Source organism: Montipora capricornis, chromosome 3 (assembly GCF_036669925.1).
Source record: "Montipora capricornis isolate CH-2021 chromosome 3, ASM3666992v2, whole genome shotgun sequence".
NCBI classification, from domain to species: Eukaryota; Metazoa; Cnidaria; class Anthozoa; order Scleractinia; family Acroporidae; genus Montipora; species Montipora capricornis.
Genome location: NC_090885.1, coordinates 55,536,524 through 55,550,457, shown reverse-complemented (window position 1 = coordinate 55,550,457; position 13,934 = coordinate 55,536,524). Strand labels below are relative to the sequence as shown.

General features: G+C 38.8%; 1 protein-coding gene across 1 annotated transcript in view; it reads right to left on the bottom strand.

The window, feature by feature from the left end:
* LOC138041490 (uncharacterized) overlaps positions 1-12,494 on the bottom strand; it is a 13,033-nt gene extending 539 nt beyond the window's left edge. Inside the window, exons 1-3 of the mRNA XM_068887237.1 lie at positions 12,460-12,494; positions 10,514-10,613; positions 1-4,544 (exon numbers count right to left, since the gene is read on the bottom strand). The exon at positions 1-4,544 is cut by the window's left edge and continues 539 nt beyond it. Coding sequence (XP_068743338.1) covers positions 1,890-4,544; positions 10,514-10,603 — 2,745 coding nt within the window. The 5' untranslated portion in view covers positions 10,604-10,613; positions 12,460-12,494 and the 3' untranslated portion in view covers positions 1-1,889. The remainder of the gene's footprint in view (positions 4,545-10,513; positions 10,614-12,459) is intronic.
* Positions 12,495-13,934: the final 1,440 nt, after the last annotated feature.

The following is a 13,934-nucleotide window of genomic DNA, read 5'->3' as shown; positions in this document are numbered from 1 at the left end:
TGATACTTTTTTGGGCGTGACAATTCAATGAGCAAGCATTGGGCCCAATTGTTCAAAAGGCGGTTACAGTTACACCCGGGTAAAACTAAAACTAGGTTTTCATCCCGCTCTTTGAAAATGTTTTTGAAAGCTTATGTTAACCTGAACTTGATTAACAGAGTATAGGGATACTGATGGCCAAAATTCTTGTGATAATATCTTCACTGGTTACTAATAACACCGGAATCAAAGTTCTCTCTAACCCTGGGTAACTAGATGATAGAGATACCACATTACTTCTACGTAAAATTCTTAATTCACATTCATGAAACAAAATTCGGTAAGGTTACAAGGCTTTTGTCAAACTGCCCTAAATTGAACCTCAATCTAAAAATACCAATATCACACGTAAAATAATTTTCCAACTAAACCTTTAAATGTAAATCATTAAGCTCCAGGAATTGACAGGTTCAAATTTGTCTTTTCACATCAACACAGCGTTAAAGAAAAATTATATATGTGTGTTAAAGGTGACCAAAGTAAAGATCACATTCCATTTAAACAAATTTTCTCAAGTACAAACTATAGTAGACCCGCATAGAAAACTGGGGTCAATTCAATAATAAAACCGTTGCAATATGTATAATAGCAAGTGTAGCTGTTTTTTTTGCTAGCGAGTACAAATGTAATAGAATATTGAAGCCACCCCTGTAAGGAGAATTGCTTTGGTTGAAATCAGTACTTAAGCGCCTAACAAGAAAATACTACAGAAGCTCACAAGAAATTTGAATCATTTCGGAATATCCCGAATTCCAACCACCGCAACAATTACTAAGGCAGCTTCAAACCGTTACAATATGTACAATAGCAAGTGTAGCTGATTTTGTTGCTAGCGAGTACAAATGTAATAGAATATTCAAGCCACCCCTGTAAGGAGAATTGCTTTGGTTGAAATCAGTACTCAAGCGCCTAACAAGAAAATACTACAGAAGCTCACAAGAAATTTGAATCATTTCGGAATATCCCGAATTCCAACCACCGCAACAATTACTAAGGCAGCTTCAAACCGTTACAATATGTACAATAGCAAGTGTAGCTGATTTTGTTGCTGGCGAGTACAAATGTAATAGAATATTCAAGCCACCCCTGTAAGGAGAATTGCTTTGGTTGAAATCAGTACTTAAGCGCCTAACAAGAAAATACTACAGAAGCTCAAAAGAAATTTGAATCATTTCGGAATATCCCGAATTTTAACTACCGCAACAATTACTAAGGCAGCTTCAAATATCAATAACCAAAAACAAGTTTTCTTTTTGATAGTAAAACATAATTAACAATCTCATCAACATGGACTTGCTCTATCACAAACGTTTCTAACTTGCCCCACTACATGGAGCACAATAACTCTTGCTTCATTTCGTAATGAACTTTAAATGGTTGTTTATCAAAAATCCTACAGTTCCCTAACAATTGCCTTACATAGAAAAAATGGCGTGCTGAGTGAGTTAAAACTGACAATTCAGCCAGCGGAAAATGTAGCAATGAGATTCATTTTCCGCCCGCCACAAAAGGCTCGTGCTCCATACCTGTATAGCCCATACTTTACTCTTAGTCAGTTCGCGGAGAACTGCACATTTTTCCTGCAGCTGCAAGTTTCTCAAGTCAAGTAAATTTGTGTCAAAGCTAAAATAATCGAAGCTTGACTTGTATTTACTGAATTACTGAATAACGACCCTACATTTGTATTTTAAACTCTCAAGTAGCGTTAAACGAGGAAATAAAAAAAGTGAATGTTTAGATTTTGGTAGAAACCTCTCAAAATTCATGAACTGCCACACCTAGTGCGTAAGTACACTTTCAGAGTTTCAAATAACCTAGTAATTACTAGGCCAAAAACCTTTACAGTTCCCCTAGGTCGCTTTGGATCGACGATTGTTCAATCTTCGTTCATACTTTAAGCGATTAATAATTTGATCGAGAGTGAACTTTCGAAGAATCTCCCTGCCTTCTTCCTCTTTTACAAGCATTTCTTTGACAGCTGGTTTGGAAATAACACCAGCTCTCACAATGGTACCGCACACCTTCATAAGAAAGTTACGTTCCTCTTGGCTAAAGATTTTACCACTTGTGTAGCTCGAACTTGATGGGGGCACCATGTCTACGCTTCCAGTTTCCATGCTTTCACTACGATTGTCGGTGGAAAAGAAGCGATTCATCTTGTCTGAGAGGGGTTCCTTTAGTGTGGGCAAATTAGGGTATGGTTCACAGTCAGCCATTTTCTGACTCTCGCTGTTGGATTTGCCACAGTTGCGCCATTCACTTCTCACTCTGTCAAGGACCTTTTTGGGTTCTATATGCTGTAGTGAGGGATGACCAATGATTCTATCCTTAACCAGAGCCATTGTTACAGATTGCTCTAAGATTTCTTTGGCAAAGAGGTCTTTAATTGCCCGCACGTCCTCTTCCTTCCAAGAGATTCGCTCCGTGGAACTTACAGATGCTGTGACCTTGTTATATGCAGGACTTGCTGCGGTGCCATCAGAAGCTTCCTTCGACTTACATTGTGCCTTTTGAGTCTCTGCTGATGATCTCATAATGGACGTAAGTTGAGTGGCCGCCTGAAGGCATGCATCCTGCTTTTCGCGGAGGCGATAGAATTTTTTTGCAGTTGTCTCTTTGTGTGCCATTAGGTCAGCCAAGTCCCCCCTCATTTCTTTGTGGTTTGCATGGACAGTAGTGACGGCTGATTTCCGGAACAAAGTCGAAGAAATGTGTCCCTCCATTCCTCCCTTGCGCCATGCTGCGTTAATGGCCGTCGATATCTGTCCAGATTCGAGTTTAAGTCCACTCCATGACAAAAACACGACAGCCTTGTCACTGTTCTTGTCACTAGAAGAACTTTCCACTTGACTCCTTACTTCATTGACATAAACTGTGAGGTAGGAAAACAGGCTTGGTGGAAGAACCACGCGGGCAGGGCCGTGGGTATCAGCGGTCTTGTGATTTGCGACACTGATAACGAAACTCTTATCAGCTCTCTTCACTTTTTTGAATTCGGAAAGTGTCATATTAGCAAGGACACCAGATCGATGAGCGTTGGCAAAAGTTATTTCTAAGAGGACAAAATCTCTAATAAGTGTGTATATCGCTTGGTTGACCTCCAGAGAATGAGCTCCACTTAGTTGTCCGATATACGAAACTGCACTTCGGGCTGATTCACTGCGTTCATACTTAGTAACCATTTCAGGAGTTATTAAATTGGCAAGGTCTTCATTCATCTTTTGCAAATGCCTGCGATTGCTGTCCTTCTTGTAGGATGAGGTCCACAGTCTAGCCTTTTCTTCTATTTGGTGTACAAGGGCAGAATCTACTTTGATACTGTTTGGTTCTTCCGCTATGATGTACGAGCAGAAATGACGCAGACTCAAAAGATAGGCTTTGATTGTGTCTGCCGTGTATTTCTGTTCTGCATGTTCCTTCAAAAACTTATCACGTATGAGATCCTTGTCAAACAAAGAATTTAACTCTTTGTTCGGGTCAATTGTACATAGAATCCTGTACAATTGAGAGGCATGCTGCTTTGACAGTTTTTGGTCCTTCCGCCCACCATCTGCCGTCTGTAACCAGCGACAAAAAGAGCTGAAAACGTTACTGTCTGATTCTACACTCACGTTTTCCGTGTCCTTCTCTGCGTTTTTCATTATCATGTTTTCGCTGTCATTCCCCTGCAATTCTGAAATGTCAGCAACGCCATAAACAAGTGACTCTGCCAGTGGATATTCCTCAGAATCTTGATCTGATACTTCCTCAGTCCAGTGCATTTTGGATTTTTCATCTTTCGCTGCACTCGTGCAATTAACCATTTCTTCTGGACCATCTTGCATCTCATTTGGTCTTGCAAGGCTGGTGTCATCATGGCTTGACGGACGCCAAGTCTTAAATGAACGGGCTTCTTTTAGGACATCCTTGTACTTGGTAGACCCTTTCTTGATATTTTTGTGGACCTGTTGTAAGTGCATTGACAAACGCTTAACTACCGACGTACATCCAGGGATGGGGCATGGTCTATGACGGTGGTAATCTTTGTATTTTGTCTGCCTTGTTTCAGACTTCATTTGCGTCGTCTGGAAGCTCTCTCTTAGTCCATACCTTGAGTTGGCTTTCATTGCTCTTTCTCGTGTCCACTTGTGCACTTCACGCAGATGTCGCGGAAGGTGTATGACTTTAGAGTTACAGCCCTTCAACGGACATGGTCGTGGTCGTCTTTGAATTTTCTCTCGCTTTGTCTTGCTAGAGGTTTTGGAAGCCTTTTTCTCAACTTCCTCACCTTTCTCTTTCTCTTTTGACTTTACTTTACATTTCTTATTCTGTTCTTCATGTTCATCTGATTCACTTTCTTTGCTGTCTGATGTAGTCCAACCATCACTGGAATAGTCAAACTCACTACCCGCTGAGCTGCTCTTTTCAAAACTGTCGTCATCTGGAGATCCACCCTCCATTACCTCTTGCTCTTTGTGGTCAAGTGCATTCCTAGCAGAATAGAGTTCCTCTAGCTCATGCCTGTGCTGCAATGCCAGTAAGAAACAAAGAACGTTAACAGTAATGTGGGCTCTGAGTTTACTGTACGTATATACTCACTTACCCAAAGCAGATTTAAAAGCATATTATTCTAAATAAGTACAGCATTGCTTATGATTATTGCCAAATTGCCTGTTACTGTTACAGATGTTTAACTGTAATTATGCAGTCAGCACCCATATCCTTAACTGCATCTTTCATGAAAGGAAGAGCAAAACTGTCGAGTTGAAATAGTTCTTAGCCCCAACTTGAGATAAGGAGATTGCTTTGCAATTTCCTTTCCTGTTTGTAACAATATAACTTTAATTTTTGTTTATGATTTTCTCTCAATTCACCATCCACAAACACAGTGTTTCCCCCGGCTACCTGCTAATTAGTGAATGTTTTAGTTAGTGAAAGAAACTCCTTCTTGTAAGGTGGATTTTTCCATCAGCACCAATTATGAAAGCCACAAAGGTTGCTACAGTCTCGGTCACAAATGTTGTAACACAGACGGCGATTTGCCCCCTCTCCCCCTTCAATGTTGATGTTTATGGGTTGGAGTGCTAAAACCAACTGGTAAATGCAGCATTTATTGGAGGGAGGAGGAGGGGTATGTTATTAATAGCTTTGATGCGCTTCACTTGCTGTTCAAGCGAAGTGTTACAACTATTTATGACTGAGATTGTCTGGGTGTTGAACGACGCAATTCAGATAACAAAAAGCGCCATTAATACTGTATTCTGTAACGGTTGTTTTCATGGGACTCTCGCAATTAAGATACGTCGAAACATGTTTAGTTACTTTTAAAATTGGTAGAAAGAGTCGACTTGTTGGTAATAAGGAATAAAAAAACTTTTAGATTTACGAGCGAAAAGCTGCACAAGCGTAATGGCCTTTAATTGAACCCTGTTTCGATATTAAACGTCACACGGCCAAGAGCTTTTTAGTGAAGCCACGTTAAATTGACGGACTTTCCGATCGTAAACTTGCTGATTTTCGTTTTATTTCAACAGCAACTGTTGAAAGAATTTACAAAGGAAATAGGAACACTCCCGCGTGTTTAGAAAGATCCTCAAAAACAGGGCGTAAGTTCAAGCTAAGTAACACACTGAGAAGGCACCTTCATTCTTTTTGGTGTGTAAGTACACTCTAACACCGGTGGAGTATGTACAAAAAAGGGTTTCATCATAAGGTTGCAAGTACTATTTAAACGATTTGTCTTTGTTCTTTTTTTACTTAATCAGTTATTGTTTTGCCTTTCAATATGTATTGAAATTATAGTTCTGCAAAGAGAAAGTTATATTTACTGGTATATTCCATTACATAAAGGACTCCGCCCATTGACTTGTAGAAAATTACTTGTGCAAACAATGAACATCACCATTGTGATCACGGTACACCGTCACCGTCCCTTGCATCGGTTTTCTTTGCCCAATTGTTTACTAGAAAATAAGCACCAGAACACAACTTAACAATAAGCTATGTTACCAGAATATTGAAAGCTGCAACTTAAATAATGGATGGGCAAGCGGCTATTTCACTTTAGACAGAGGAGTTAGGCAGGGCTGCCCTTTGTCTCCCTACATTTTTATTATCTCTGTGGAACTTTTGGCCGAAAAAATAAGACAAAAATATTAAAGGAATCTCGGTGCAGGGCGAAGAAATAAAAATCAGCCAGTTTGCTAATGACGCTACAATTATTCTAGATGGCTCTAAAGAATCATTCACAGCGGCTCTAAAAGATTTAAAACAGTTTGGTTCTATCTCTGGTTTACGACTTAATAACAAGAAAACAGAAGTTTTGTGGATAGGTTCCAAGGCCGGATGCAACGAAGTTTTTTGCCCAGGAAAAAATCTTAAGTGGGTTAATAAAGTTAAATCCTTAGGAGTTTGGATATCCACAGATTCTGAAGCTAGTATAAAAGCAAATTATGATGAAAAAATAGAAAAAGCACAAAATGTCTTAAGCTACTGGACTGAAATACCGGAGACTGAGTCTGTTAGGGAAAATAACTGTGTTGAAGAGCCTTGTTGCATCTCAATTTGTCTATATTCTGGCTCCCCTGCCAACAAATCATACAGGCTTAGATGAGATCAATAGGATCTTTTATAACTTTTTATGGGATGGAAAGGGGGACAAAATAAAGCAAGACATTATCATCAGTGAATACAAAAGCGGTGGCTTAAGGATGATCGACATTACATCTTTCAATAAAGCACTTAAATCAACCTGGATTAAAAAATATTTAGATAAGGACAACCATGGAAAGTGGAAGTTGTTTTTCGATTTACATTTAACAGAATATGGAGGAACGGACCTCTTTAAAGGAAATCTTAACAAAAATGATCTACTGTACACAAATATTATAAAATATCTGATACTTTTCATTCCAAAGTCTTGCAAATATGGTCGGAAATTAGCTTCAATGGTAACATCACTTCGACCAAACAGTTTCGGTCAATGAATCTGTGGCACAATTCTCTTATTAAAGTTGGAAATAGTCCAATTTATTATAAAACGTGGGCTAAGAAAGGGGTACGTGAAGTTAGACACTTAATGAAAGATGCAAACAGTTTTCTTTCCTTAGCTGAGTTCAGGGAGCGCTTTAACATAAAGATACATTATCTTACTTTCTATGGCATCATAGCTGCAATTAAAGTGCCCCTGTGATCAAAACAACCACTTCCTTTTTTCCTTCAGATTTTGAAAGTGTGTTTACTTAACACCTGACCGGCAAAATTTTGAGCTTCGATTTTTATCCAAAGGCCGTTTACTTTGAGGGTAAGTTTTGGATTTCACGGTCCGCCATTACTGAAGTTCAAAACTGACCGATTGGACCTCAGACGGTTGGATCCAGGGAAAAGTGACGTCAGAGGCTCACTAGCTTAAAATTTCAGTGTGTGAACGCAGCTTATTATATATGCAAAGCGTGAGTTTAAAAGTCTGAAAGCCCAAAACCCCCGCGCTGCATATTAATTCTGCGGCGTACACCTTTACTTAAACTAGTGAACCTTTGACGTCATTTTCTCCTCGATCCAGCTCTCTCAAGAACATAATGTTAGTAATGGCGGACCATTAAATAGGAAAATTACAGTTAAAATAAAGAGGTGTCTTTTTGAAATCAAGGCTTAAAACGTGGGTCACTTAGTGTTTTGTTAACATAGTTTTGAAATCCAAAGACAAATATGAATTGATTTTTTGGTCACAGGGGCACTTTAAGGCCCCAAAGAAAACTCTTACGTGGAAGTGACATTCTATCAGATATCAATGAAGATGACACTTTTGCCGTTAAATTCTTTCAAGCCAGTAAGCCAAATAAACTTGTGTATAACAAACTCATCAGTTTAAAGCAGACTAGACCCAGCGGAAGCCAAAGCAAATGGATCGCAGATTGCAACCTGGAATTCCCTCAGTCGATAAACTGGAATGCGGTTTATGAAACCCCTTTCTGTTGTACAAAAGCCTCCAAACTAATTGTCTTCCAGTTTAAACTTCTTCATAGACGATTAGCAACAAACGACTACACAAAATTGGGCTCAAAAATGATGGCATTTGCACTTTTTGTAAGAATGGCGGTCGAAACAAAGGCTCTTTTGTTCCTGTGGTTGGCACATTTGAATAACAAGAGTACTGTTTGTAAACAGATAACTTCCCTATACCGAGTTCCCCTCTATGTCATTCGGCACTGATCACTGATACATCAGCTTTCTCTCGTGTGATTAGCGATGAGAATACCTTAGTTGGCCAACATCCACTTGTTCATCGTTTCTTGAACGGTGCCTTTGGGAGTAAGCCACCCTCAAATAGATTTTATGGTATTAAGATGTGCAGCAAGGGCTGCAATTTGGGAGACTCGCACTTGCGTTAAAAGGAACTCTCGTTAATACTAGCCACGTTATTAGCGTTAGCAACAATATTTTGCTACGACATAATATAAGCGATAGTTACCTGGAAAAGTTTCAAGATGACAGTGTGTGTGTGTGTTTCTGGGTACTCATTTTAGCAATGCTAACACTGTTAGCAGTGTTTGGAGCTATAACTTAACTTTGTTCATTGCTTGTTTAGAAGTACTTGGTAGTTTAGACGTAATTTGTAGAATAAAATGGATATATTAGGACATTGTAAACTTGGAGTATGTTTGGTGTTTTGGGCTCCTCATAGTGTCCTCACAAGCTTTGAAGGCTTCACGTCAGTACCGGAGGTTACGGTCTATGAGATAGAATTGGAAAGTTAAACGAGACTTCCCAGTAAGTTGAAGTTTGACATGAATACTATCTCATAAAGAATAGTAACCGAAGGTGTCAGACATGCCCACCTCTCCCTCCCTGTGATTGATTGATGTCACTCCCGGCAGACTAGGTTCGTTCTTCGGTTACTACTCTTTATGAGATAGAATTCAAACTTCAACTTACAGGTAAGTCTCGTTTAACTTTCCAATTATTCCTGATAAATACAGTCTCGGTCACAAATGTTGTAACACAGACGGCGATTTGCCCCCTCTCCCCCTTCAATGTTGATGTTTATGGGTTGGAGTGCAAAAACCAACTGGTAAATGCAGCATTTATTGGAGGGAGGAGGAGTGGTATGTTATTAATAGCTTTGATGCGCTTCACTTGCTGTTCAAGCGAAGTGTTACAACTATTTATGACTGAGATTGTAGGTTAACTGCTGCTTCAGGTATTACTATTAAATAACCCCAAAATCACTCGTCATTTCAGTTTAAAAAAGTGATACACACTGTACCGTCTGTGCATTGTGTATAAATTTTTAGCATGTATTTGTATTGTTGTGACCTCTCCACCACTATGAGGGCTTACAATTTGAACTTGACCACGACGATAATTGACTCAGTGGTCTACTTCACACAAATTGGGTGTATCGAGAATTCCATCGAAAAACAGCAAAAAGCAAAAAATGTTATAGTTTCACTGTATTTCTCTGCCCTATTAAAAAAAAAGAAACCTGAAGGTATGCCAGGTGATTTGAAATAGCAGGTAACCATGTCATCAGAGAAGGTATATATTAGTCATTCAGATCCCAACAATGTCCTAATAAATGACCCAGTCAAACAAGTGCTTTCTGGTTGAGCATTGGTGTACTAACAGACTTGGCTTTCCACTGATTATCAAGAGTAACAGTGTGATTACTTTGGTTTTTGCATTTACAATCTCCTTTGTGATTTGCCAACAAAACTCGTACACTTTCTCAACTGATAACAGGAAGAGACAACACTAATGCTGACTTGCTTGTGTGTATTTTCCTATATACTGATCACGCTGACGGTTTCCTTTCACTGTTTACTTCAGGCTAGAAGAACTTCTCAGGTTTTGGTTTAAGAACAAAAAAACCCTTTGGATCTGTTCAAATTTCATTTGCTTTAGCACACTCTGTCATTACATAATTGGCCATTGTGAAAATATAATTAATTTATTGGTTTGTGAGGATGTTTAGAACTCTCGAATGTATCAAAATTGTCCCAGTCTTTTGGGAAACAAGACTCTGCCAATAAGGAGCCATAGAATAAGGTGAAACTGCTTCATTAACCTCTCCCCTTTGGGGTCTTTTCAGGGTCAATGTAACAAATAGTAGAACTTGAACATAACAAACTTAAGAATCCCAGTTAGCTGGAGGCAGACCAGTTGGCCACAGCTGTGGGCCAGCCAGTGATCAGAGTTGGATTCCAACATACTGTAGGACAACTGCCCTAACTGTGCTGCACACTGCCTCTGGTTTCTTGATGAAAGCAGGATAACCTTCTTAACACTAACATAGACCAAGAAAACAGGATGCTTCCTTTGTACCAGGAATGACTTCATGATCTTACATTAATTTTGTTTAGCACCCATGGGTGTGGCAAGAACCTACACATTTATGGACATTACTTTCTACTTTCTAGTTGTCTTGGGGGAGGGAAGGGGGGGGGGGGGAACTCACTGTTGCTAACACAAAGACGTGTACACCTGCAATACTCACCTTCTCAATTTGGTCTTTTCTTCGAGTCATTAATGCCTTTGCTAGATTCGATTTGGTCACTTGTATTTGTAAAAGTAATTCTTTCTCCATGATTGAAACCCTGCAAAATTTGATAATAGAGTTTTTAAGAGCTACAATAAAAGGGGAGAATTATTAAAGGTACAAGTTTCAAGGACAATGGTATGAACTGGAAATGTGTTTTCAGAATTCCTGAATCTACCTAAATCTAAATCTTTAAATTTACTTTTACAAAGTGTCACTTTGACACAAGTGAGAAAATTAATTGGTTACTTTCTAAATAAATACCTACAATACTCGTCACATTTGTTGGAACACCCATCCCCATTTCCCCCTTCCTCCAATGTTGATTTCCACAACTACTAGTAGTTGCCCGAACAATTCTCACACAACATTGAATTGGGGGGAGGGGAATGTGGTACAAGCTACGATCTTGTAACACGATGATTCTGGACCATTCGCTAAGTGCTCCAACTACCGGTAAATATGTCTAGTATTGTAGGTTAAATTTCTTTGAGTGCAATGTGACTTAATATGAGTTCAATAAAATTTTAAAATTCTACCATAAAACATTTTTTGGGCTGATTTCTTTGGAATAAAACCCCAGTTGAGGGTAAATAGAGTTCCACTCTACAAAAAACCATTGAGAACAATCAGAAAGGTGTACTCAAACTCAAGTTCTAATGTTATGCGATTCAGCGCTCCCATCTGATTGCATAATCCTCCATTCATCAAAATCACATAATTTGGATAAAATTGAAAGCAAATTGCACTTTTTCCACCAATAATTTTCTTATCAGTGGAGGTTGATTTACAAGATTCTTCTTTATATTTCCCTGCTCCTTAGCAAATGCCCCTTAAAGTGCCCCTGTGATCAAAAAAACCACTTCCTTTTTTCCTTCAGATTTTGAAAGTGTGTTTGCTTAACACCTGACTGGCAAAATTTTGAGCTTTGATTTTTATCCAAAGGCCATTTACTTTGAGTGTAAGTTTTGGATTTCACGGTCCACCATTACTCACGTCCAAAACTGACTGATTGAACCTCAGACGGTTGGATCCAGGGAAAAGTGACGCCAGAGGCTCACTAGCTTAAAATTTCAGTGTGTGAACGCAGCTTATTATATATGCAAAGCGTGAGTTTAAAAGTCTGAAAGCCCAAAACCCCCGTGCTGCATATTAATTCTGCGGCGTACACCTTTACTTAAACTAGTGAACCTTTGATGTCATTTTCTTGTCGATTGAGCTCTCTCAAGAACATAATGTTAGTAATGGAGGACCATTAAATAGGAAAATTACAGTTAAAATAAAGAGGTGTCTTTTTGAAATCAAGGCTTAAAACGTGTGTCACTTAGTGTTTTGTTAACAGAGTTTTGAAATCCAAAGAAAAATATGAATTGATTTTTTGGTCACAGGGGCACTTAAACTGTAAGAGCTACACTTATTTGACATGACAAAACAGTTGTCATGTAATGATTAAAAAATAAATAAAGTAGCTGTTAAAAGTAGTGCCTTAAAGAGGTCCTTAAAGTCATTTTGCGATTTCCTGGCTGGCTTAAAATACATTTGTTCCATCTTGAATACTCTACAAAAAGCAACATGCCAATTTACAACCCTGAACACAGAATGAGCATGCTCGTCCTTTTCAACATCTAATATGTTTCGGCATTAGAAAACTATAGATTTGGAAAAGAGTCACTGTAGCCTTAGTTTGCTTGGAGGTGGTGCTTTTAAGACAAGATTCGCCGAAATAAAATCGAGCAAGCACAGGAGCGTGAGATTGTCAATATTGATGGGTGTAAATCGTTAACTGCTTTAGATTTTAGGTTTCATATCATCACGTATTAATATTACCATTAGCTATTGTGACGGCTTTCATGTATAAGGGGACCTTATATAACTGAAAAAAACTAAGTAAATGAAGGACTTACCTTTCAATTTCACTCTCAGTCTGGCTTTAACACAGTCCGAAGCACGCCTCAAAAGACCATGTCATGTGTGAATCATGAACTGTCCCCGCGTTTGCACATTGCAGACAAATTCTTCATACTTCTTCTTTATAACCATTTTTTTAATTAACGACCACTTCAACGACCCGAGTAAACATCGTTGAATTTTGGTAAAGCAAATCAACGCAAAAAAAGGAACCCATACACCAAGTCGACAGTTGTCTAAGGGAGGAAAATATGTATTTTTCTCCCCAAGTAATAAATAAAGAAACTAAGACAAGCCCAGTTTCTGATCCTGCTTCTTCCATAGTTACCCACCATCTTCCACTTTTGTCCTTGATACTGGCCAGTAAACAGAAAGATCCTTGCCGCAGTTGATCTTTCGACCGTTACAAAAGTGCCCTAATTAGCTTGCAATAAAGTCAGATAGAAATTCACTGTAGGGACGTTTGACGTCTTTTGTAAGTATCGTGGAATTGAAGTCATTTTACTGCTTTATTCTTTTTGTTGTTCACTGTCTAAGATGTTTGAAAAGAAACATCAGATTATTTGCTTAGAAATTTGTTCTCCAAAAAGGGCACTTATGTAACTTGGCCCACAGACAGGGGTGCATGAAGAAAAACAATAACGTAAAAAAGGTTTTTGTCGATTTCTTGCGACTTCTGTTGATTCAACAAAATGCGGGATACTTGTAATACATGTACAAAGTGTTTTTGGAATAAAAAATACCCTGTTTTTAGAAATATAAGCTTTAGAGCCGAAAATTGTTCGGTAGTGATTTTGACTAGCTTGAAAAATGAACCCACATCCAGCACGAAGTATACGAACTCACAACATTTTTTTGGCCACGATTTTCTCGAGAGATACGAAGGTGTGGAAGTTGAGTGAACGCTCTAAACATGCTCCATGGCTGGGATATCTCATTAACCACGCAAAAACAAGGTTATGATGGAAATAAAACCAGTTTCCACGGTGTAGGGAACTTATGTAACGCTCCGAACAATTAAAAAATCGTAAAAAAATGACATTAAAATGGGGCGAAGCCAAAGCCTATCAAGTAATACATAAACGATCCTTGTATGATTCCATCGAAAAGAAACGATTGTATTGTTTATACTATGCAAGATTGCAACGAGAGAAAAAGATGGTACAAAATTGCCCTACTTTCAATCTTCAGAGAGAGAGAGAGGGAGAGAGAGAGAGAGAGAGAGAGAGAGAGAGAGAGAGAGAGAGAGAGAGAGAGAGAGCCAGAGGCACGGGCACTTTTGTAACGAAAAAAGGGAACTTTTGTAACGCGATAGGGAACTTTTGTAACGAAGGTAGGGAACTTTTGTAACCTGAGGCACTTTTGTAACCTCATTGGGGCACTTTTGTAACATCAGTGGGGCACTTTTGTAACGACAGAGGGCACTTTTGTAACGACAGAGGGCACTTTTGTAACGACAGGGCACTTTTGT